General features: G+C 38.8%; 1 protein-coding gene and 2 long non-coding RNA genes across 3 annotated transcripts; 2 read left to right on the forward strand and 1 right to left on the reverse strand.

Annotated features, from left to right (window-relative positions):
* Nucleotides 1-2,953: 2,953 nt before the first annotated feature.
* LOC133740671 (disease resistance protein RPV1-like) lies at nt 2,954-7,478 on the reverse strand. Its single transcript, XM_062168605.1, has 4 exons — nt 6,841-7,478; nt 5,402-6,500; nt 4,588-4,863; nt 2,954-4,508 (listed from the first exon to the last, which is right to left on the reverse strand). The coding sequence occupies exons 1-4, from the start codon at nt 7,371-7,373 to the stop codon at nt 3,198-3,200; spliced, it is 3,219 nt and encodes a 1,072-aa protein (XP_062024589.1). The 5' UTR covers nt 7,374-7,478; the 3' UTR covers nt 2,954-3,197.
* Nucleotides 7,479-11,024: 3,546 nt separating this feature from the next.
* LOC133735210 (uncharacterized) lies at nt 11,025-14,586 on the forward strand. Its single transcript, XR_009858841.1, has 3 exons — nt 11,025-11,273; nt 12,032-12,108; nt 13,040-14,586. It is a non-coding gene; the product is annotated as an uncharacterized LOC133735210 (long non-coding RNA).
* A 1,987-nt stretch (nt 14,587-16,573) lies between these two features.
* On the forward strand, nt 16,574-20,434 carry LOC133741474 (uncharacterized). The gene is made up of 3 exons (XR_009861940.1): nt 16,574-18,435; nt 19,194-19,270; nt 20,202-20,434. It is a non-coding gene; the product is annotated as an uncharacterized LOC133741474 (long non-coding RNA).
* Nucleotides 20,435-27,021: the final 6,587 nt, after the last annotated feature.

A 27,021-nucleotide genomic window follows, 5' to 3' on the forward strand; every position in this document is an offset into this window, starting at 1 on the left:
AGCTTTGAGATGGGATTGGTGGAATTTGGGAGCAGGGTGGCTCCAGGAGTTGTGGTTGGATTATTAGAAGTGAATTTTGTTTCCGCAGGATTTTGGGTTATCCATTTTTAAGGGAGGTTATGCCGAAATTTTTGGTAAATCTCCTTTAAAGGTGGGTCCCGCGGGGCCACTTCGGATTCCAGGGTGGAATTTGGGGTGGGTCCTGTCAATAATTGTTTCATGGGTTGTATTGGTAGGTTGTTGAGATTGATTTCCTATATCTGAGCGAAAGCATCCGTAGAAGATGGGAGAATGAATATTGTTTCAACACCAAGACCCATCTTCACATCTAGAATTGAAGGGGGAGATGGGTGCCTAGAGAAAATTTCTAGGTGCCTAAATTAGATTTGGATTCCAGAAGGAAAAAAAAAATGGATTAAGACATGAAGGGAAGAAATTACCCTTCTAAAATTGCCACATGGCAAGCTCCGTAACGGAGCTAACGGCTCTAGTTACTAAAGTTCGGTTGAGATCAGAACCTCAGGTACCGTTTAGATATTTTCAAAACTTGAGATATCGAGGTTTATAAGGAGCAGTAGTTCAAGTACTGTTTGGACAAATTTCCGTACAATTAAACTAGGGGGTGAAATTTATAAAAAAAAAAAAAAAACCAGGGGGGTGAAATTTGCACACATAAAATTGCAAACTACACACCCTTTCATTTTTTTTTAATAATATGTCAACTCACATCTTTTTGCACTTCCTAAAATACTCTCAAAGCCAGATTTTTCTTTTTTTCTTTTTGGGTATTCTCTCTCTCTCTCTCTCTCTCCCCCCCCCCCCCTCCAAAACCATGACAACTCTTACTCTTCTCTCTTTCTTCTCTAGAGTCCAGACAACAACCTACTCTCTTCTCCATTGAAACTTTACCAACCTTAACCCTTCCTCTTTCTAGCTGCGAGGTTAAAGAACAGAGATCCATTTGTAGAGCATTGGAAGAAATCCGACAGCCATGAAAAGTGTTCTTACTCAGGTATTACTCGTTCTTCAATTTAATTCATGCATTTTCACTATTAACTCAATTCAAAATCCCAAATACCAAATGCTATGAACTAAATTTGATGATGCAGGACCGTCTATTGGGCGCCGCACTCATAAGCATACTCACCGGAATCCGACAAAGCATCTACAACTCCATTTCTGATACCATACCTGAATCCGACCCAGTGGCGGTGTTCTTATTATTCCGTATGGGTGAGAGCGAGGGGATGGTCGGTGACCTCAGAGATGTGAACCGGAAGCTTCTTGTAGCCTAGAGATCCGAGGGCAGCGTAGATGGCGTCTATTTGGGCAAAGAGCATGTTGTCGTAGTGGAGATTGGTAGCCAAATCCGGCGAACTGACGCTGGGCTGGAAGAGGACGTAGTCCATATTTCACTTGTTTAGGGTTCAATTTGTAGGCGAAGGGTAGGCGTTGATCAGGAATGGAGATTTGACTTTGGCGTGGAAATCGAGGATCGGAGATATGCAATTCTTCAGATCCCGGTGGAATGCCCCGACCGACTGAGATTGAGGTGGACTCGATTTATGGTGTGTGTGTGTGTGAGTGAGTGAGTGAGAGAGAGAGAGAGAGAGAGAGAGAGAGAGAGAGAGAGAACCCAAAAAGAAAAAAAGAAAAATATGATTTTGAGGGTATGTTAGGAATTAAGTGCAAAAAGATGTGAGTTGAAATATTACTAAAAAAAATGAAATGGTGTGTGGTTTGTAATTTTGGGCGTGCAAATTTCGCCCCCCTTAAACCAAGATACTAATAGGATATCTACGAGGGTGTGTCCTGTAACGTTTTATGAAACTATTTTTGTAATACTGGATTGTAGAATGAAAACGGGGAATTAAACTACAAGTTTTTAAGATGTAAATACATGTTCGGTACAAGTATTTCAAAACTTGAAATATTAAAAACATATCTATCATTAAAAAAAAAAACATATCTATAGCTCTTAGTTTAGTTTTTCCTCAGTAATCATGAAAGATAGACTATTTTGTTTGTATTGATTATGAATCCTTTATTGGTTGTTATGAGAAAAGAAACAGAGTATTGCATGTGAAGGAGATTGAACAAGAAGAATCAAATCTCTCAATTTTGTTTATAAAATATATTATATGAAGTTGCAAGCTCTTGAATCTTTAGTTCAAAAAGATAATTCAATCAGTCTCAACCTTAGTCGTTAATTCCTCTTGCCCATGAGATAATCCAATTATATTGAAGCATAAAATACCGAAGCTTTCACCCTAAATTATCCGTATAAATTAGATCTGACACGTGAAAGAGGTATTTTCTAAATCCTTCATTCTTCTCTACTGCATGATTCTGCAAGTTTCAATTGATTGAAAAAGACAGGGAAGAAGAAAGTTCAAACAACAGATAAAGTAGATGAGATCATGAGAATAGAGGATAAGTCTCAATGGAAATTGTGGGAAAGAAAGAGAGAAAGATCAAAAGAGAGGAGAAGAGTTTGTGGATCTATGTGCTTAAAAGTAAAAAAAAAATCACGACCTCTAATTGCAGGGCAGGTTGTTTTTAGAAAACAATGAAAACATCAAAAAGTCATTTCCCATATTCATTCATAGTTCCTGAATTGTTTCCTAAAATTTGTTTTCCTTGTTTTTCAAATTTAATGCAACGAACACAAATATATTACATAAGTTTTTAAATTCATAAAACAAAAAACAGTATCGCAAAATGATACTGAACGGGCCCTTATAAATTAGGTTAAGAAACCTCATTCGGAAAAGGCACGCTAAATCTCTATCTTCTGCAACAGGTATAGCAAATTATCTCCATGAACTACTACGCTCACCAATCAACTCTATATGAACAAGCACAACTTCGCTCCTTTTGAAATAATACATTCTACACTATCACCATGAAGAATGTTACCGAACATCTGTTTTCTAGGCATGCTGAACATAACCCAAATGTCACAAAATTATTAATCTAGCTATACACAATGTCAAAATACAAATAGCCTTCAACTCAGAGAAAACAGCCGAACATCTGTTTTCTGGGCATGCTGAACATAACCCAAAAGTAATAATCTAGCTATATACACAATGTCAAAATACAAATAGCCTTCAACTCAGAGAAAACAGGAAAGAAGAATAGTGATCAAGGACAGAAGTACTGAAGCTCAGCAGCTGAAGTGCTCATCTTCCTATTCATCGTCTTCTCTTTTTGGGTCTGATATTTTCTAAATCTTCACCGTCCTCAATTTGATCTATCATGTCTTCATCATTTTCACCAGCTGAGTACTCATCTTCCAAGTCGCTGTCATCTACGAAATCTTCATATTCATCCTGTAGCATTACCAGGTGAACCCCATAGCTTCTACAGCGCACCGAATCTTTACTAGTATGTTTCAAATTAACTAGGCAGCTATAAGGTGGCTCATGAAACGCAAACTTAACAAATGGAATATAGAGCAGCCATACATGAGCAGAGTCCTTCATCTTGCTTGCTTCGAAACAAAATGAATAAGTACATCTGCTTTCTCCATTGATGTGAATACTGGCTGTGAAAGAGCACTGATCAAGATTACCCACAGCAGTTGCTGAAGCACAGATAGCCAATCCTTTGTTGAAATTTAGAGGAATTTCAAAAGAAAATTCACATTCATCAAAAAGCTCCATTAAATACTTGCGATTCCTGAACCAACTAGGAACTTCACTTGCTGGAAATACAATCTCGAATTCAGACTGCTTAGCCAAGTGAATGAGAGAGAAGAGACTACTCTTATTACCTGCCCCACAATGAGGTAGATTGTCACACAATCTCTGACAATTATACAATGAAATTGATTCAATCATTTGCGAAGCTCTACGTTCCAAGATGTTTGAAAGTTTTGCAACTCGGACCAATGACTCACAGCCATCGGCATTTATCCATTCCATGCTCGGTGGAAGTTCGGGAATTTCTGAAAGCTCTGTGCAACCACGCAGGTCAAGAAACCTCAAGTTAGTCGAAACTGACTGCTCATCATTCCACCTTGGAAGCGTAACAAGCTTTGAGCAGTTCTGCAGATCAAGACGTGATAAACTATGCAGATCATAAATGCTATGTGGCAGATGGATAAGCTTATCACATTGTCTTAAAATTAAATGTTTCAGGCTGACGAGATATATAACTGTTTCAGGCAATTCTTCAATGGCCGTGCCGGATAGATCCAGCCTTGTCAAGGATACCACATTTTCCAGAATGTCGCAGAATGTCTCGAGCAATCTGCAACCCCCCAGATTGATATATTTTACTGAAATCAAGGCGATTCTTCTTGGAAACCTAGTGAGTCTGTCACATCCAGAAAGACTCAAAATAACAAGCTTATCAAGAAGTCCAACAGACTGATCAACCTCAACTAAGCTTGTACAATTGTTAAGATTCAGCTCCTTTAAATTTGGGAATCCTGACAAGTCGGGAATTCTAGTAAGGAAGTGGCAGCTTTCCAAGTTTATATATTTCAGGTTACTGCAACTCTGCGAGGCAAAACAAGCAAAAAACTAAGGATCACATGACTTAAATAGTTATATCAAACCCACGTCAAAAATTAAATACCTTGAATGTCTCTCCCAGTTGGGAGATGAGGCTACGAGGTATACTAAGCTTAACAAGCTTAGTTGGATTAAAATTGATTGGAAATGATCCAAAGGGAAATTCAGGCCAATCAATAAGTGTTAACTTGTCGGGGAGATATTCAATGTCTCCAGAAAAGTGTGCATCGGTGTTTATAAAGAACTGAAGATTTGTCATCCCCTCGAAGCTCTTATTTTGCAGTGCTATCTCATGTGGTCCGCCAAACATTACCATGACGCCTTTGATATTGTCTGTTCCCTATATATGAAAAAGCATAGCATTATCAAGGGTAAAACTATGGTATGTTAACATTTCTCATACATCAACTATTTTTACCACTTTAAAGACTCATGTTACCATTTTGAGGACTAATATTACTATTTTGAGGACTCATATGGTAAACTAAGAAAGTTTACCACTTTAAGAACTTATGTTACCACTTTGAGGACTAATATTACTATTTTGAGGACTCGTGTGGTAACTAAGAAAATTTACCACTTTAAGGACTCATGTTACCACTTTGAGGACTAATATTACTATTTTGAGGACTCATTTTACCACTTTTAAGGCAATTGTATGCATGTCATACGTTAACACATTGTAGAATTTTCCCATTATCAAAGCTCCTCTCTTCTTTTCTTTCTTTCAATTTTTTTTTTCTCATTAACATTAGCATCCCAACAAATAAGCTGCTAACAATTTCAGAATTTTGACAACATGTGCTTATCATATTTTTGAAAATTAAAGTGAAGAAAATATATGTGTTCTTGTGTTTGCAAGTATGTGTTCTGCTCACCGTGCATCTTGTGAGAACATCGTAAACATCATCAGAAAACCACAATCGGCTACGTCTAGCAGGGTTCTTTGGTGACTCAATGTGAACTATCTCTTTAGCCATTACTTCTAGTATATTGTGCATCAAGATATGATTTTTTTCATTAATCCTTATGAGTGCCTTTTCTTTGAGCTCACTAATACTTTTGTTAGGCTTGTCACCACCTTCTAGGATCTGTAACACATGGTTCTCATCTTGACCGTTGAAGAAAAATGCAATGTCAAGGAAAACATTCTTTACCGAATCCTCCAAGTTATTGTAACTTATTCGGAGAGTTTCAAAATAACCTGATTGAAGAGAGTAAAATGGAGTGTTTAATTCCTCTTGCCATTCCTTTATAGGTCTACCACACAAAACTGAACCTAAAGCTATCAGAGCTGATGGGAGACCTTGAGCATAATGTACTGCATCACTTGCAAGTTGTGAATAATCAACTGGAAGTCTTTCTCTAGGGAAGGCATTTGCAATGAAGAGCTCCAAAGCTTCCTGATGGTCCAACTCCTTGATCGTGTGTATCCGTTTGACTTGATGAGTAGTTAGCAAATGTTTATTTCTTGTTGTTATGATGATTCTGCTGCCAATACCAAACCATTCAAAACTCCCACATAATTTTTTTAACTGGTCTAATTGGTTCACATCATCCAATACTAAGAGAACCCTTTTTTTAAGTAGCCTGTCCTGTATCGCACTCATCCCTTCACCCACATCTGTCAGCTTTAGTTTTTGCCCCCCTAGAATCTTATACAGAAGGTAACTTTGTAGTCTGACTAGGCCTCCATGCTGCATTGATTCTTTGCCAACATTTTCTAGAAAACAACTGCCATCGAACTTATAGGCAAGGGAATTATAAACAGCCCTAGCAATTGTTGTCTTGCCTATACCTCCCATACCCCATATTCCTACCATTCGAACATCTTTCACCCCAAGACCTAAAACATTGTGCATATCTCGTACTCGAGAATGTATTCCAACTGGATGATCAGCCACATTAAAATTGCTATGACGTAAAATTTGTTCTGAAATTTCTTCAACAATGTTATCGATAAATTTTGATTCAGACCTGCCAATTCATAAAGAATATGAGATCTAGAGATGTGTTACTCACATTTTTACTGCAGGCAAACATTTTTCAAATCAATTCATTGTGTTTAGAATAATAAAATAAGTGCAAATTGCACGTGGTTTTGCAACTGTTTCCACCCAAGTCAACCCATCCCTCCTCTCAATTCCAAACCGCCGGTCTGATTTCTGATGAGTGATGAGTAGATCTTCGGCCAAACTACAATTTCATCTAAGTTCATGTTGATTCTAAGGTTTTTATGAAAAAGGAAATTCGGTTCTTAAAAGAAGATAAACGTAGAATTAAGGTTGTAAAGCCAGTGTAATGGTTAGAAATATACCCATTCGAGTAAGTCCATCCAGACAAGTCGGCCGCTTCCTTGAGAGCTTTGGTCCATTTATTCAGCTTCTTCATGTTATGCTTGAATTCGCTGTCATCATAACTCAACGACCAGTTCAGCAAATTCCTTATCCACGACAAGACCCTCTCCGTTTTATTGTTGAATCTCCTCTCATGTTGAGCAAGCGCTTCACCAAAACTACCACTTTGGTTCCGTACATTTGAGGGATCCACCTTGTAGAAAACGGGTCTAACCATCTGATTCTTTGACTTTTTACATTGAAGAATCTTCACGAGTTCATCCAAACACCACTTCGAAGAGGCATAAGTTTTAGAGAATACGACAATAGAGATCCTTGACTCTTCAATTGCTTTTAGAAGTGCGTCTGATATTTCTTCTCCCCTGTCAAGCTTATTGTCTATGAAGGTTTTAATTCCCTTTCGACACAGAGCGCTGTACAAATGGTCTGTAAAATTATCGCGTGTGTCCTCGCCTCTAAAACTCAAAAAGACATCGTACGTGTATCCTCTCATGGTTATCAGTGGAAGACGAAGAAGAAGAGTAAGAAGTAGATGAAGATGATGGAGGTCCAGGTTGAGGGGTCATTGTATCAAGCATGATTTTGCATATGTGAGGTATATAAGAAAGCAGGCTGAAAGAGAGGCAACGTCAACGACTTTGTGTGTAATTCATATATAATACCCGGGAAATTTCAAGTGCAACTGTGCAGGTACTTTCCCACCTTTGGAGACGGAGTATGTCGGGCGTTGACGATGTTTTATTTGTTTGTATTTATTTCTGAACCTCGATCGACTTTGGATGATAAGGATGACTAGAAGCTGAGAAGGCCGGCATGGTGTCAAGAAAGAGCTCAAACCCATTTGACTAGTTCGACCGACTAATCAGGTGGTGACATGGGGAAAAAGGAATTGTAATTTCATATTTTCACTTGATATGCAGAGAATTGGCCAATATAATTCACTTTATATTGTCTACATGTCGCCCTTCGAATCATATTTTTTATATCCAAATGTCATCTTCTTCTTGGGAGAATATTGAATTGTTCAAACCTATAAATAATAATACTAATAATTGCAGTACGTCCAAGTTGAGTTCCCATAAAATATGACGATTTTGAAATATATTTTTATTAAGAAAAAAAAAATTTCGTATTTCATTTTTGTCTCCCACTATCTTCTATAACAACTGTTTTTTTTTTTCAATATTACATTTTCTTTTTTATTTTTAAATAAAAATAAATACTTTGATACATGCAGATGTGTGGAGGAAGACTAGTTATTATTAAGAGAAGAGGTGTTGTTAGCCAAAAGCCCAAAACTCAAAATTTTGATAGAAATGTCTCTAGAATATTTAAAAAAAATTGAGAATTAATTAAACCACAAGGGAAATTATGACACTTATAAAATAGAATTTTATTAAAAAATAAACAAAAAAAAATCCAAATCCATGTTTCTCTCCCACTATATTTTCTTTGCAATAACCATTTTCTTCAATTACTTTTCACATGCAGAGCATGTATAGAGGAAGACTAGTACTATTATTATGAGAAGTGATATTGTCGATCATAACTAATTTGTTTTTTTTAGTTGAAAATGTCATCCATTATGTAATTCAACAACCAGTACAATAATATTTTTCCAGTCAGGGCTATTAAAAAAAGCCATTACATAGAGTACACAAAATAAGTAAACTCCAAAATGAGTGTACCACCAAGCACACCCTAACACACATACCTTTTTGGAATAAGCACAAAAAAAAAAAAAACAAAAAAAAAAAAAAAACAAAACAAAGCTACCCCAATAACAAATAAAATTAACCAAGAAGAAGCTTGTCCCTTGTCGATCTTCCCCACTCAAGCAGAAATTGAATCAATAAAACTATTCTCAGTTGAGGTAATCACCTCCTCAACCGGGATAGAAGTAGACTTAAAGGAAGTAGAAGGCTCATCAATGATTGCCACATCCACCATATATAGCATCCTTCTCAACAATCCCTACATCCATAGTAATTACTCAATGAAGTTTTAGGTGTCTCAACTTCAGGAATATCTGAAGCTGCCTTCATTGATACTGATTTTACCTCCTCAATAGCAGTGGTCTCCATAGTAGTTTCCTCCTCAAGCTTCTTTAGAATTCTCTATCTGCCTTTCATTTAAGGACAAGGTACCACCTCAACCCCATCCAGCTTGATACTATTGGATTTCTTCTAGAACCCTTTGGCCACCCTAGCTTCGGCTTCTTGGGAGAGATGGTCAAACGTCCATGCTCCTGAGTAAGCGCTAGAGCTATATCTTCAGTCACCAGAAGGTCCGGAGCAGGAAGAGCCAGAAGATGTATCCCAGGTTTCATCAAGGAAGTCTCGGTAGTACGTTTATGGCCATTGATCTCCTCCACATTTTTTCAGACGTAGGTGCAGCTATAGCCCCTTGCTTGCATGCCAGGATGAACTATGCACCAATAATAGAAGCGCCACGAGGTTCTGTTTTGGTTATAACACTGGCGGCACAGGTGTGATAAGTTTCTTCAGCAGGCCAGTAGCTTGCAACCCGGAGTTCAGATGTTTAGAGAAAAAGACAGCATGTTTCCTATGTTGAAAGGCTTGCTTTGCCGCTTCCTGGTTTAGAAAACCTAGATTCCCTGCAACGCTAGGGTTAATAGAAAACCTAGAAGCAACCGAATCTTGAGAACTCCCCATGGCAGAAACGATGGACAGCCAAGACATCGCACCTACTGGCGGCATAGCCTTCAGTGCATCCTTTTCCTTTACAAAGAACAAATCACAGCCCTCCACCCTATGGATAGATAGACCACAATCCCTGCAAATTCCTTTTACCGTTTCATAAACAAAATACAAGTCAACCTCAACTTCTGTAGAGAAAGAAAACTTACAGTAAATCCTTAATCGATGTCGTGTATCAATCACCATTCAGATTCGTTGTTCTTCATCTTTAAGGCAAAGAGCCACATGATAAGACCTTTCTACCTTACCAATTGATGATCCGATCATGGATAACGCAAATTTGTTTTAAAGCACAGGCAGTAAACCCTTCACCGTGAACTAGAGTTCCATGGAATGAAGTGGAAAGAAATTCACGTTACCAACATCATCATACGGCGCCACCACCAACATATTTTTTCTAAAAAACCAAGGGCCTCCCTTGAGATATTTGTTTCGATCTGTCTCGCAATCAAATTGAAACCCAAGCCTCTCCCTCATAGCACGAATATATAAACTATGCCTTATACACCAAATCGTAGGAATAGATCCGATAAAATCTGGAATGCTATGGTTACGTGTTATGCCATGTACCTAAATTCACCCGTTTACTGGTCATTTGGATGGTCGATGATTACAACCTTCACTTTTACTTTCATTTCGAACTTTTAGAGGCTCCAAAAGTTAACTTTTTCTTTGACTCAGTATTCGAGGAAACTTTCTTCTGGAAAGTTGTAGAGAACGTTAAACCGAGTTCATGGACATGCAACACGCAAGAATTAGAGTTATAACAAAGAAGTTATTAACTGTAATAACCTAGTTTTTTTTAATCAAACAATTTGGTGGCAAACACCGGTTCCGTGATTTAAGGTTAGTGGACAATTGCATAATTTGAAGGCCGGTGCTTTAACATGATTATGCATGAGTGGAAGAACGAATCAATTAAGCTAAGAAACGAATTCTCTCTCTCTCACGTCCGAAACCACCCAAAACAGAGCAAAACTTCTCCAAACTCTCTCTCACTCCACCGGCCACCAATCAAGACCAGAACACTTCCTATAGCTTCGCCTCGACCTTGCGCAGCTGCAGGTGGCAGCCTTGAACCACGACACGGCCACCAGCGGCGGCGGGAAGCTCCGCCCGGTTTGAGCTCGTTTTGGTTCCAAGCTTGATATCTCAAGCTACCGGCCAACAATCCTCACCAAACTTCACCCACGAGCTCGCCTCAACGTCCTGAAGCTCCCAGAAGTGGCCTTGCACGGCGGCGCTACTCGTGGTGGCGGCTGGAAGCCAGACCCGATCAAATCGAAAACCGAAGCTTCGATCGGTATATCTCGAGCTGTAGTGCATCGTTTTGATTGATTCTTTTTCCAGTGGGTTCCCCTTGATGTTTTTAACAACTCTCTAGAAGGCATCGAGGCCTGAAATTGAATTTTTTACGTCGATCGGAGCCCTCGCCGGATTCTGCAAAATTCTGCAAATTTTCCGACCACCGAAGCTTTCGATCGGTATATCTCGAGCTACAGACCATATTTTTCTGTGATTCTTGAACCAATGCGTTCGTCTTGAGTTTCTTAACAACTCTCTAGAAGGAATCGAAGCCTGAAATTGAAGTTTTGACGTCGAAATCAAGCCTTGCCGGATTCTGCAAATTTCGCCGGATTCTGGAAATTTTCCGGCCACCTCGACTGTTCTAGGTAATTTCCGACCACTTCCTTTCGTTTTCAGACTTCATGCTAGTTATGAAAGTGGATCAACTCGTCATTTTGAACAAGTTTGTAGTTGACGACTTTTGCATCGGAGGTGGTTGACCGCCGCGTTGACCGCCGTTGACCGCCCACTGACCGCCGCTTGTGGCGGCGTATTCGACCATATTTTGAGTTTTTATTATCTAGGTGATGATCTACGCATCCTTACGAGCGTTTTGATATATAACATGGTCATGTTAGAAAAAGTTGATAAATAGTGGATTTACGTTTTTACGTTACTATTTACGGTTTTTACGTTTTATCTTCGGTTTACGATCTGTGAAGATCAGACCATCGGTTTTACTTCAAATTTTAGTATGTTGATCGTATGACTGTCCCGATGACTTTGTGAGGTCACGGGCGAAGATCCGACCGTTGGATCTTCGTATAATTGAGAAATAGTTATTCGGAAGGCGATTCGTGAGAATCCGACCGTCGGATTTTCATATAATTTTGTGGAGATGTTAGTAAGGGCGATTCAGGAAGATCTGACCGTTGGATCTTCGTGATAATTTTGGAGGATGATCCTAAGGGCGATCCGTGAGGATCCGACCGTTGGATCATCATTAAATTCAGATCCGACCGTTGGATCATCGTTTAATTTGAATCCGACCGTTGGATCATCATTATATTCAGATCTGACCGTTGGATCGTCGTTTAATTACATTTATGAGTTGTTGGCTAAGTTAAGATCATTATTGGATTAGGTTATTGACGGTTTGAGTTGGTGGACGATTGTGGATCGTATTTTGAGCTGAATTGAAGACGCAGCGGGATTATCGAGGTGAGTAAACCTCACGTGGTTCATATTACGAACCGAATAAATTTAATTACCTTATTTTGTCGTAATTGCGTGAAAATATTTATGAAATAAATATTTGTTTTAAAATCATATGGACTTGATCAACTACGGTCCATGGGTAAGTAAAATGATTTTTACTATACAAATGAATTTCTCGGTTTTATTGCATGTGAACTATAGTTGGTATTAGTGATTATCCCTGAGCGGATAATTACGTATATATATATTTACGTGATTATATGTGAATGGTGTGACATTGAAGAGTGTGGAATTGGGATGATTAAATTATTATGAATTGACATGTGACTTACCATATTTATATGTGATGAACATGATTGATGAGTTCTTGTTAATATTCATGATTTACATTGGAGGATGTATAGAGTTAGAGAATGTAGGGTTCTGAGGATGAGGTGTCCGAAGTTCGACGGTTAAGGATAACCGGAGTGTTTGTGTACTGAGGACGGGGATGTCCAAGGTGCGACGGTTTATTATTAACCGAAGTTGTGTGCTGAGGACGGGGATGTCCAAAGCGCGACGGTTTATTATTAACCGAAGTATATGGTGCTGAGGACGGGGATGTCCAAAGCGCGACGGTTATAGTGTTAACCGAAGTATTTTTGCCGTTGCTTGACCCTAGGCCAAGGTGTCAGAGGTAACGAGGCAGTTAGAGCTCTAACGTGTTATGGGATGGGACCCAAGTGGTGATAGTGTTGTGAGATAGGACCAAAGTGGTGATATTGAATGGGTTTGACGTTTGCGTCGTGGATGTTGAGATTGTTGGTTGTGTTGTTGAGTTATAAGAATTGTAATTTAAAATCAACAGTTCTTTCTTGTTTACTCATACTGGCTGTAAAAAGCTTACCGGGTTTTGTGTTGTTGCAACTCCCGGTACACTATTCAAATTGTGTAGCGGGAAATCCTACAGGTCAGGAGAACCAGGACGGTGATCGGGCTGCTTAGAGTAGTGTTATGTGAATTACAGCATTATATTGTGAGGTTTGTTATGCTCATTTAGAGCTTTGCAATTTTACTTTGTAAGAGTGAATTGTAATAATTAACTCGAGGTTTTCGAGTTTTTGTGTTGAGTGGCGAGTGGTATGTTTGTTTGTGAGAAAAAAATTCAGAACGTTATTTGTATTAATTGTTTATTCATGTTTCGGATTTGAATTGGTTATTCAAAATTCGGGGCGTGACAGTTTGGTATCAGAGCGTAAGGTACATATTTGGTGACGTGTCAATACCTTCCGAGTGATGGCCCGTCTGCAGCGGATCCCCATCGTGCGCTCTTCGGTATTGGCTAAGTCATTGGGTATGTGTGAGTGTTGGAAGTTGTTTAGGCCGCTAAGTCGTTTTAGGAACGTTAACACCTTCCCTGTAGTATTGACTTGGTTAATATGGACTTGTATTTGACTTATACTGTGTTTTAAGTGTTATACGTGTATTAGCCAAGCATACTATATTTCTTAGGTGTTGAATATTCGAAGGAGTAGTACTTAGAACTACAGAGTTGTCTTGTAGGTTCGTATTTGAATAAGTTCAGTTACCGCGAGTTATAATCTTTAAGGGATGGAAACCTTCGGATTTAACTCTATTGAGTTAGGGTGATTGTTTTATGGAAGTGAGGTTCTTTTGGATGTTGAGGTGTTTGGTTGAAGGCATGATGTTGGCCTATGCACGTACCTAGTGTGGATACGAGTATGAATTGATGGAATTTTTGCCTTATTAGGTTGGATATACAGATGTTTTTGATTTGATTCTTGACTCATGTGGAGTGGTGGGTAGTATTGCGGTTTGGGAATGAATTATTGTGGTTAATTCTTCCATGTGTTTGTAAGTTGATGAGCAGGGTTTAAGTTGTGAGAAAGGAGTTTGATCTCGTGTTTGAGTGATTGAGACGAACGACTATATATTTGAGGTTGTTTTGTGTTTTAAGTTTATGTAGACGGGACACTTAAAGTTTTGAAATAGAGTTTGATTTTTAGTTGATAGATAATGGGGAGAATTAGAATCAACTCTTTGTTAATGATCTTGGACGAGAGTGTGTTTCTATGGTTATGGATTTTAGGTGAAATGGTTAAATACAATTTTGGGTATTGATGATAGTGACATGATTGGGTATCCATAGTGGTTCAAGTGAATTACTATGCGGTATGGAGTTGATTCGACGTATGAATCGTGAAATCTTAGGGTTGAATTATGGTAAGTTTGATGGAGCATGTTTTAGAGGGAATGGTTGAGATTTTATAAGACTAGCACGAGTAACTCTAAGGATGTGAGTTTTCCTAGTTAACTCAGGAAGTGTTTAGCTTTATTAATCCCTAATTCTAGCGACGAAATTATTGTGTTTGGTTTGACTCAGAGGATACTAGCTTGACCTCTGTGCAACTTAATTGATTGTTTGTGATAAATCATTATGAAAGATGTGTGCAGTAGAGTTGTTTATGGTTTTGAAAACAGTATTGGGTGACCAAGGTTCGATCCTTGGTGTTGTTGTTGGTTAAAGAAACAGGAAAGAAAACATGCACACCATCTTATTGAGTTTATATTACAAAAAAAAAAAGAAAAAAAAAGAAAAAAAAAAGCGAGGACTATGCTATACTAAGCCTAGTCAGCAGCTCCGGATGGGTTGAGGCTGAGCTCAAGAGAAACGTTTGAGCCACTGTGGTAACCGCCTGAGCCACCAGAATAGTAACCAAAAGCGCTACCTTCCTCGGAAGTAGCCTTCAGGTTACCAAAGACGTCCTCGCCGTGCACGGGGAACAGAGGAAGAGTTTGAACCTCCTGGTGATCTCCTCCTCGTTGTTGCAGGGATGTTTGTCCTCCTGTTGTGCCAAAAGAGTTGTACTAGTATTAGTGTTGAAGTGTGAGGAAGAATATGAAACAGAATTTAAATCAAGAAATCCTTCATTACCAGTAGAATAGGTGGAACCAAAGTTGAGATCAATGGATCTACCATCATCAGTAGAACTAGTGGACCCAAAATTGATGTCAATGGATCCACCAGCTGGCCCAAAATTGATGTCGATGGATCCACCAGCACCAGTAGAACCAGTGGACCCAAAATTGAGATCAATGGATCTACCAGTACCAAGAGAACTAGTTCTCATGGGCACTGGAGCAGCCTGATTACACCTATTCATCTGCTTCTCTCGAGCCCTGACGTTCTGGAACCAAAAGTAAATGTTCTTACCCTCAACATGCCCATACTGGTTCAGCTGGAGACAGATCTCGTGAATCTGCTCTGTAGTTGGGCACTTAAATCCCTTGACATAGTAAAGATCCTTGAGGATTCTTATTTGTTCTGGAGTAGGAATCCACCTGGTACGGCTTCGCCAGAAATCCATGTTGGCACTACTTCCAGCTGCTTGGGTGTTTCCTCCCTCCTCTGTTGGTTGCTGTTGTTGTGGTTCCATTTGTTGCGGGGTTTGGAGCTCCATTAGTTGCAGAGTTCGTGGCTCTTGGGTCATGGGGTGAGAGGATGTGGAAATCGAGGAATACATGGTTTAGTGTTTGAGGGAGATTTTGTTAGAAGGATTGGAGTTGTTGAACTGGTGATTGGAGATCTGAGATTCTCAGAGGAAAGATGAGATCGAATCTTCAAATGGAAGAAAAGATCTGAGAAAGAAGGATTGAAGATTTAGAGGAAAATATTGAAGATCTGAAAGTTCAGAGGAAAGATGGGATTGAATCAACTAGATGGGAGAGAAGATCAGAAGAGAAGGATTGAAATTGATGAAGAAAGGATTTGAGAAGAGAAAGGCTGAAGAGTTGAGAGAGAAAGACTTGAGCTCGGAAGAAAAATTTCTTTTCTTTTGGAGTGAACAGTTTTTCTCCAGAATGCACCTATTTATAGAACAAGGTGAGCAGATCTCCACCGTTGGATGAACGATCTCAGAATTTGAATCCACGCGTTGGATTAAAGTCGCCCCGAAACCCGGAAAAGCTGTTGGCGCGTGTTGAGCGTGTAAGGGGACAGGCCGAACCTCGAGACGCTGTGGCAGACAGCTTTAGCCGAAAGTGATTTGCTTTCCGTAAATCACGGAAGAGACGTGTCGTGGCACGTGGAGTGTACCGACAGTTTGTTGTTATTCTATCGCTTATGATAGAATAAATAAAAGAAGTTGCATGGATAGTAACGAGAGCAGCTGGTGCTCTAGTGGTTGAAGAGCAAGGCTCATGTACAAGAGGTCAGAGGTTCGAACCTTGCCTCTCGTTTATTTTTATTATGTTCGCTTATGACATAATAAGTAAAACATTTGTACACATTATATTAAGCACAGCTTGTGCTCCAGTGGTTGGTGGGCAAAGCCCTTGTGCAGCAGGTTAAGGTTTCGAACCTTGCCTCCCCCGTTATTTTATTTATGTCGCTTATGACATAATAAATATAACACGTGAGCATATATTAATGAAGGCAGCTCTTGCTTCAGTGGTTGGGAGCAAAACCTTCGTGTTTGAGGTCGGGAGTTCGAACCTTACCTCTTACAAATATTTTTGGATCTCGTATATGCTTGATATACGGACGTATATACGGTATGTACGGTATACATACGTATATACGGTCTGTACGGTATGTATACTTATATACAGTTGTACAGTATGCATACGTATATACGGTCTGTACGGTATGCATACGAATATACAGTTGTACGGTATGCATACGTATATACGATCTGTACGGTATGCATACGTATATACGGTATGTACAATTTCATACCGTAGCCGAGCTGGAAGTTGGTGGGCCGATTGGTAGGCCCAAATAGTAAGCCCAAATAGTAAGCCCAAATGGTAGGCCCAAATGGTAAGCCCAATTGTTCGGCCCGAATGGTAGGCCCAAATGTTAAACCCAAATTGGTTCGAGCCGGTTCTAAATGTGGATGGTTCGGTTTCTTCGGCCCAATTGGCCAGCCCTAATGCTTAGCCCAAGGATTGAGCAAGCCCAAGTCATCATCACTGGGTGACATGTTTTATTGGCGTGCTTTTGAGAATGATTTGTTTTGAGTGATGCTAATTGAGAAGCGAAACGCTTTGTGGGAGTGTTTACTGTGCTTGTATGCCAGTACAGGATGACGATCTGTGTGAAAACAGCTATATGTGCAATGCCACGTGGTGATTTGAGTGTGGGTTGCTTGAGGCAATTGTTGTGTTGTAATTTTGAGAAATGATGCGGTGAAGGAATGTCATGTTGATGACTTAAGTGGGGATGAGGATTTCATTTGTGAATTCTCGTTGTGTGAGTTTACGTTTGTGATGAAAGGATTTAGTGGCCATAGGAATGTATTTTTATACAAAGGGCTGTGGTTTTGTAGATTACTACAGTTTTGGGAAAGATGGAGATTCGATGGTTAGGTTAACTGTAATCGAGAGCAATTAACTTGCGCTTAAATTTCGGGACGAAATTTCTTTAAGGAGGGTAGATTGTAATAACCTAGTTTTTTTTAATCAAACAATTTGGTGGCAAACACCGGTTCCGTGATTTAAGGTTAGTGGACAATTGCATAATTTGAAGGCCGGTGCTTTAACATGATTATGCATGAGTGGAAGAACGAATCAATTAAGCTAAGAAACGAATTCTCTCTCTCTCACGTCCGAAACCACCCAAAACAGAGCAAAACTTCTCCAAACTCTCTCTCACTCCACCGGCCACCAATCAAGACCAGAACACTTCCTATAGCTTCGCCTCGACCTTGCGCAGCTGCAGGTGGCAGCCTTGAACCACGACACGGCCACCAGCGGCGGCGGGAAGCTCCGCCCGGTTTGAGCTCGTTTTGGTTCCAAGCTTGATATCTCAAGCTACCGGCCAACAATCCTCACCAAACTTCACCCACGAGCTCGCCTCAACGTCCTGAAGCTCCCAGAAGTGGCCTTGCACGGCGGCGCTACTCGTGGTGGCGGCTGGAAGCCAGACCCGATCAAATCGAAAACCGAAGCTTCGATCGGTATATCTCGAGCTGTAGTGCATCGTTTTGATTGATTCTTTTTCCAGTGGGTTCCCCTTGATGTTGTTAACAACTCTCTAGAAGGCATCGAGGCCTGAAATTGAATTTTTTACGTCGATCGGAGCCCTCGCCGGATTCTGCAAAATTCTGCAAATTTTCCGACCACCGAAGCTTTCGATCGGTATATCTCGAGCTACAGACCATATTTTTCTGTGATTCTTGAACCAATGCGTTCGTCTTGAGTTTCTTAACAACTCTCTAGAAGGAATCGAAGCCTGAAATTGAAGTTTTGACGTCGAAATCAAGCCTTGCCGGATTCTGCAAATTTCGCCGGATTCTGGAAATTTTCCGGCCACCTCGACTGTTCTAGGTAATTTCCGACCACTTCCTTTCGTTTTCAGACTTCATGCTAGTTATGAAAGTGGATCAACTCGTCATTTTGAACAAGTTTGTAGTTGACGACTTTTGCATCGGAGGTGGTTGACCGCCGCGTTGACCGCCGTTGACCGCCCACTGACCGCCGCTTGTGGCGGCGTATTCGACCATATTTTGAGTTTTTATTATCTAGGTGATGATCTACGCATCCTTACGAGCGTTTTGATATATAACATGGTCATGTTAGAAAAAGTTGATAAATAGTGGATTTACGTTTTTACGTTACTATTTACGGTTTTTACGTTTTATCTTCGGTTTACGATCTGTGAAGATCAGACCATCGGTTTTACTTCAAATTTTAGTATGTTGATCGTATGACTGTCCCGATGACTTTGTGAGGTCACGGGCGAAGATCCGACCGTTGGATCTTCGTATAATTGAGAAATAGTTATTCGGAAGGCGATTCGTGAGAATCCGACCGTCGGATTTTCATATAATTTTGTGGAGATGTTAGTAAGGGCGATTCAGGAAGATCTGACCGTTGGATCTTCGTGATAATTTTGGAGGATGATCCTAAGGGCGATCCGTGAGGATCCGACCGTTGGATCATCATTAAATTCAGATCCGACCGTTGGATCATCGTTTAATTTGAATCCGACCGTTGGATCATCATTATATTCAGATCTGACCGTTGGATCGTCGTTTAATTACATTTATGAGTTGTTGGCTAAGTTAAGATCATTATTGGATTAGGTTATTGACGGTTTGAGTTGGTGGACGATTGTGGATCGTATTTTGAGCTGAATTGAAGACGCAGCGGGATTATCGAGGTGAGTAAACCTCACGTGGTTCATATTACGAACCGAATAAATTTAATTACCTTATTTTGTCGTAATTGCGTGAAAATATTTATGAAATAAATATTTGTTTTAAAATCATATGGACTTGATCAACTACGGTCCATGGGTAAGTAAAATGATTTTTACTATACAAATGAATTTCTCGGTTTTATTGCATGTGAACTATAGTTGGTATTAGTGATTATCCCTGAGCGGATAATTACGTATATATATATTTACGTGATTATATGTGAATGGTGTGACATTGAAGAGTGTGGAATTGGGATGATTAAATTATTATGAATTGACATGTGACTTACCATATTTATATGTGATGAACATGATTGATGAGTTCTTGTTAATATTCATGATTTACATTGGAGGATGTATAGAGTTAGAGAATGTAGGGTTCTGAGGATGAGGTGTCCGAAGTTCGACGGTTAAGGATAACCGGAGTGTTTGTGTACTGAGGACGGGGATGTCCAAGGTGCGACGGTTTATTATTAACCGAAGTTGTGTGCTGAGGACGGGGATGTCCAAAGCGCGACGGTTTATTATTAACCGAAGTATATGGTGCTGAGGACGGGGATGTCCAAAGCGCGACGGTTATAGTGTTAACCGAAGTATTTTTGCCGTTGCTTGACCCTAGGCCAAGGTGTCAGAGGTAACGAGGCAGTTAGAGCTCTAACGTGTTATGGGATGGGACCCAAGTGGTGATAGTGTTGTGAGATAGGACCAAAGTGGTGATATTGAATGGGTTTGACGTTTGCGTCGTGGATGTTGAGATTGTTGGTTGTGTTGTTGAGTTATAAGAATTGTAATTTAAAATCAACAGTTCTTTCTTGTTTACTCATACTGGCTGTAAAAAGCTTACCGGGTTTTGTGTTGTTGCAACTCCCGGTACACTATTCAAATTGTGTAGCGGGAAATCCTACAGGTCAGGAGAACCAGGACGGTGATCGGGCTGCTTAGAGTAGTGTTATGTGAATTACAGCATTATATTGTGAGGTTTGTTATGCTCATTTAGAGCTTTGCAATTTTACTTTGTAAGAGTGAATTGTAATAATTAACTCGAGGTTTTCGAGTTTTTGTGTTGAGTGGCGAGTGGTATGTTTGTTTGTGAGAAAAAAATTCAGAACGTTATTTGTATTAATTGTTTATTCATGTTTCGGATTTGAATTGGTTATTCAAAATTCGGGGCGTGACATTAACGATTTAAGTTAGTGGTATTTTCATAAATAGTGGGAACTCTGATACTATAAATAGTTGTTTCCTGTCTTAGAAATAACCATATATGGAAGTTTCCCGAAATAGAAATCCCAAAACGAATAAAAGGGCATATCGGCGCCGAAACTTCTCAGCCTCGTCAATGCTGATTTCAGCCACCTTAGGCCATGATATCGGTTCCATCTAAACCATGTTGACCTCCTCTTCCTTTCTGTGGCGGCGGTGTATGACGATTTCAGCAATGGAAGGCGCAGCAAGCGGAAAACTCTCCGGGTCCTTGCATCTCTGGCCACTGTTTCTGACGAAATCACTTGGGTCCTGAAGCCCACTTATCTGTGGTTCAAATCCACCCAGCCACCAACTCCAATTCACTTGGAAAATGACGAATGGAAGATCAGAAAATCTAGGGATTCTGGGGCTTTTGAGGTAAATTCTGACTTTTAGAGTTGAAATTTATCGTTCTCATTAAGAAAGTTGTTGGGGATGATGAGAGGATCATGGTGATATAATTTCACGACCCAATTCGGGGTCGAAGGCCGCTAGGCTACTTTCACTACCAGAAAAATGGTCTTTTACGGCCCACATTGAGCGCTGTAAATGACAAATTACGGCACACAAAAACGCGCCGTAAATGGACATGCCGTAAAAGACAAACCTCTTTTACGGCGTGTTTCCAGAACGCCGTAAAAGACCTCACGAGCGCGCCGTGAAAGATATAAAAGAGCGCTGTAAAAGAGTTTGAGAAATTCTTAATTTCGATTTTGAAACATTAAAGCGCGCCGTAAATGACCAATAAGTGCGCCGTAATTGATCACATAAGCACGCTGTAAAAGACAAAAATGAGCGCCGTAAAAAAATTTTAAAGATTTTTTTATTTCGATTTTCAAATTGGAAAGCACGCCGTAATTGATATCTAAAGCACGCCGTAAGTGATATCTGAAGCACGCCGTAATTAATTAACAAGCTTGTCGTGATTGATTAACAAGCACGCGCGCCATAAATGTGGTCGTAAGGATATATTTAAGACACGTAACATTTGCACTGATTTTTTTTCCCTGTAAATGTTGTGATACCATTTCAAAATCGAAATAAATCTATACAATTTATTGAGATAAAAAGAGAGATAACAAACTACAAGTATCACATTAGAAAATGTAAATTATATGCCAACAACAATTGAGTATTGTACAAAAACAACTTAACTAAACCAACATATCATCACCATGCTAAAATCTAAAACATTCTAGATTAACAGAGAGCATCTTAGATTTCCATTGTCTCTGTTAATTGCACGAGATAAATATATAGTGAACCATCCTGTGGCCTTTTAAACATCTTCGTATTATGCTTGATGCCAACTTTTACCTGCATAACCAAAACAAACAGAGAGAGCAATGAAATCTAGTCTGTCATATTTGTTTTTCATTCAAGGAAAACATATACAGCTAAAATTCTAATTTAGCAATTAATGTATCATAAGCAAATAGAAGCAATTACCTCCGAAATGGCTAATTCACTTTGATGTACTTGATAGGCCATGCAATCATACTTCCTGTGGATGCATAAAGTTTACTAAACTCGCTTATGGAGTAAAGTATCAACATTACTCCATGCTTATGACAACTCTACACAGTAAAGTCAGTAAACCAGAATGTGTCACAATCACAACACCCCACAAAGATTGGAACATGCACAAAAGCAAATGAAAAAGATAAGTTAAAAGCTGCAAACAAACAAATTTAGTAAGTCATAAATCAGTTCCTTTGTAATAATCTTCTGCATTCACTTAAAACCTTCATAATTAAGGTCCAAGTAGTTGTAGTTATCCATATTCTGTTTTAGGGTACCTCAGCCAACATGTATGACAAATAAGCCATAAGCATCATGAGAGCAACTTCACGATCTGTAGAATGCATGTTGCCAAGAGAATCATAAATTCATAATGTCAGGGAAATTGGTTAAGTATAGTTCCACAGTACAAGTCTTTCCATCTAATTGCTATTCAAATTTGCTAACTACACAGATGGTCATAATTTAATAAACTTAGCTTTTGCTTAAATTTATAATAAGCGCAAGAACACATATGCCATTATAATTTTAGCAGATTTTAATCTTGCTGATGTCAAGTAAAAACCAGAAACTATAATGGTAAATGTAAGTGCATACGCTGAGCTTAATTATCTTCTATAAATTCATTTTCTTCCTATTCTTTGTATATGTATTTCTATTACAATAAAAAATCTATCTCATTGACTGGACCATAAGTGACTACTAGTCCTGGAATATATATTGTTTATACATACAGAAATGAATGCAGCACCAAATAATGGGTCAACATTCCAGAAGTGTTCCCTCATACCTTCCAAAGTAGAGTGTTTTTATGATATAAGCGCTTATAAGACCAGCCTGAAACATAGTAACGAAGCAAGTTAGAACATCCCAAACTTAGTAACAAGCGCTCAATTTTCTCCCAATCATATAATTACAGATTAAGCATATGCATATTGCACATATGTGAAGGTTCATGGTATTTATTCTAACATATTATCAATCCAAACCATCTTTTATGCAAAATCCACCAAATTAATAATCCAGACAAAAAGTGAAAACATGATGGCATGAAGTCTTTTAAAAGAACATTTTCTTAGGAATAACACAGTTTTTGTTATCCAGTCTATATTATTAGTCATTTTGTGTTATGTAGGACAGTTACTTCAATAAGTGATATGACCTTGATAATCTTCACCATGGTAAAATAGCAGACTAGTAGAAACCAAGCACCCACATAGAGCAATTACTTACCTGCAGTGTCCCATAATCCAAAGGTTAACTGTGCTTCCATCCACCACCACTTTAGCAATTAAAAAATATGTCATAAATCAATGAAACAAACTTAACTGATTAGTTATATATGAATCATGATGAAATTAACACCATGCTTCTTACAGTGGGGAAGGTAATGTTGGTATAAGAGATCAACATGCAAGTTTTTCCAATAGCTCCATCACAACATTAAAGAATCAATCAGTCACCTCTACTAAAGCTCCAATCAAAAAGTCATTGTAGCCATAGTATGAGCCCAAACATATAATACATAAACTAGTGGAGATACAACTTACTCTCTTTTAACCTCCCCTGAAGGTGTGAAAGATCAGGAGGTTGATGCGCCTCTTGTTCAAGTTCCTATATCATTAGGAAAAAGACGTTGAAAATTTAAGCAGGAATGAAAACTAATACTTATCAATTAATATTCCAATAAGTCATGTGAAAGAAGCAAACCTGGTCAGTTGGTAATCTGAACTCATCAGATTCATCCTTGATATTTAATTCCAGTTCCTTTCTACCTTCTTCTTGGGCTTCTTTGGAATTTTAGCGGTGAAAGGCTCCTTCTTTTGCTTCGTCTTGGGCAAAATTCAACAAAACCATTACAAAATCACCACAAACAAGATAAATAAAGCTTCAGAATCCGAATTAAAAAGAACCGCAAGCACAAAGTTTTGAAAAGTCAAACCTAAAAGAGTAAGAGAGAGTTGGAGAAAGCACCGGACTGCTCAATCGGGAATAGTTCAAGATGGGATGGGTTTCGACGGCATAGAAACTGTATAATCACAAACCCTGTAAACCCATAAAGAAAACCGAATCAAAATTAGATCTTGAGCTCTAAATAGACCCAAATGAAATCCACCCAAATCGAATGAAATTCGCACGGTACCAAATTACAATCAAAGATCAACACAATCGATATGCATGAAAGAGGAGAGACAACTGGCGATAGCAAAAAACATGGAAAATCAGAAATAGCAGAGAGGTTACCATAGATCTGAACACAATATGAAGTATCTCGAGATCCAACTCTAATAGAGAGAGCCCTGCCACATATCTGAAAATGATGTCGGAGCGCTGCTACAGATAACGCAGAATGGACGTCGGCATGTATAGAGAGAGAGGCAGAGCTGCGGTGAATAGAGATGTGTGAACCGAGTCCTACTCCAGATCTAACAGAAACCCAAACTTCCCGGAGAGGAACATCCCGTCCGGTAACTCTCATTGGAGTAGGCAAGGTCGCAAGGATAAGATGAGAGAGAGAGAGAGAGAGAGAGAGAGAGATCTAGGATGAGAACATTACAAGAAGAGGGAAGTTTAATTGTTAGCCGAAAATTATTAGCGGGCTCTTAAAATTTTGTTACAATTAGGGCGCTCTTCAAAAACACGCCGTAAAATACTTTTCTATCATTTACGGCGTATATGAGAAATACGCCGTAAAAGATCAGAAAAGATAGTCTTTTACGGCTCACAAAAACGTACGCCGTAAATATAATTTGTCATTTACGGCACACACTGAAAGCATGCCGTAAATGACCAGAAAGAGAATTCTTTTACGGCACATAAAAAAACACGCCGTAAATGAGACTCTTTTACGGCGCACATGATATGCACGTCGTAATTTGCGCGCCGTAAAAGATTAATTTTCTAGTAGTGTTTAGGGCATCTAATTTGGTGATTTAGGTAGAGCATGACATTACGAACATGTGGATATAGTTTGGTAGCCATACGATGAACTTTGAGATCGATAGGAATTTCTGAAGTTTCGTAAATTTGGATTTCGATTCGGGAAGATCCGACCATTTTGACCCCATTTTTTGATAGGTTTTTATAGTTATCGAACCAACATAACCTATGAAATTTGAACTCCTTTGATATGAATACAAGCTTTTCACGAATTATCGTTTTAAGGGTTTTGATTTTATTATCGTCAATTTATTTTCGATACTAGGAAACAATTATTCATAACATCAATTTGTTCAGGACGATGTGTAGATCGAGCTCGAGAAGGAATTTGTCGGACGACCTTCATAGCTGTTACACTATCAGTGAACATTTGCTTTTTAAATTAAATCTGCATGCAGTATTATTAATATTTTCCGATTGAGATTGATTTTTACGATTTAATGATTTCCTTAAATTGATGATATTTGAGTTTGAATAATTTATCAAGATTTTATGATTTATGCTTTCCGCAGTTCATCGATGATTTAATATATGTTCTCGTTATTGAAGATAATGATTTTTATCAAGTAATTTTGAGTATAGAGTTATTGAGAGAAAAGTGGAGATTTAAATATTATGAGTTAATGAGTTAAATATGAAATGAGAAATTATGAGTTTGGATTCTAAATTGAGGAGATAAAATTGAATGATGATGATGTTAGCGCATGCATGCATTACCTGGTCGGCAGTACCCTCCAGGTAATAGTCTGGTCGGCAGTACCTTCCGATGTTTCATCTAGTCTATAGTACCCTCCAGATGACATGAGATGGTTAGTCGGCAGTACCCTCTTACCATCACCTCATAGTGTTTCGGTCGGCAGTACCCTCCGATGCATCATCTGGTCAGCGATACCCTCGAGATGGTATGAAATGGTTAGTCAGCAGTAACCTCTAGCCATCGCCTCCTTATATTCCGGTCGACGGTATCCTTCGATGCGTCATCTGGTCGACAGTACCCTCTAGGTGACATGAGATGGCTAGTCGGCAGTACTCTCTAGTCATCCCTTATTTGAGATATCAATATATTTTGAGTTATTTTATTATACGAGGTTTTGAAATGATTTTGAGACGAGTTACAGTTTATTTATGAGATATTGTTATCAGAGGTTTTGAATGGATTTTAAGATGATTTACAATATATTTTAGATATTAGTATATTTGAGATTTCTAAGATGATTTGAGATGTTTCATTATGTGAGCATTTGAAACAATTTTCGAGGTGATTTACAGCATGAGTTGAGATTTCAGTACCAGAGAATGATTAAGAGTATTTTTCTTGAACCTAAGATCACTCACTACCTAAGATCAAGGTCCTGGGTTCGAGTCACCATGGGGGTAGAAGTGAAATCCTTTGATCCTCTTTAAAAAAGAAAAAGAAAAAAAAAAGAGTATTTTTCTTGAACTTATATTGCAGGCTTGGTTTTTACATGAAAATAAAATTTCGAAAGCATTAAATATTTTGTTTTACCTTCATTACACTTACTTATTTTTCGTTCACTCACTCTAATAATTTTCAAATATTTTTCCCTGAGCTTTTCGTTTTTATGTGCCCAGTCTGCAGATAGGTTGAGGTCGAGCGTGTGTAGGAGTCGAGACATAGTGTCAACTGCTTCCATCTTTATTGTAGGTTACTGTATAGTCTACTTGTGTCATATTTCAACTCATTGCGTAGTTTGCTCTGATGACCTATTTTCAGTTGTATTAATGATAATTTGAGACTTGAGATCCGAGATAAAGTACGTTTTCTTATATATCTTGTGAGAGTTGAGTTATTTGGGTTGCCCTTGTGGGTATTAGAAGTTTTATTTTTGTTTATAGGATTGACGTTTTGGGTAGTCCACTTTTAGGTGAAGTTCAGCCAAGTTTTTTTGTGGAATTTCTTCTAAGTTGGGTCTTAAGTAGGGCCACTTTAGATTTCAGAATGAAATCTGGGGCAGGTCCTGTGACTACGTGTGAGAAGCTGTCAA

The sequence above is a fragment of the Rosa rugosa genome, chromosome 3 (assembly GCF_958449725.1).
Source record: "Rosa rugosa chromosome 3, drRosRugo1.1, whole genome shotgun sequence".
Classification (NCBI taxonomy): Eukaryota; Viridiplantae; Streptophyta; class Magnoliopsida; order Rosales; family Rosaceae; genus Rosa; species Rosa rugosa.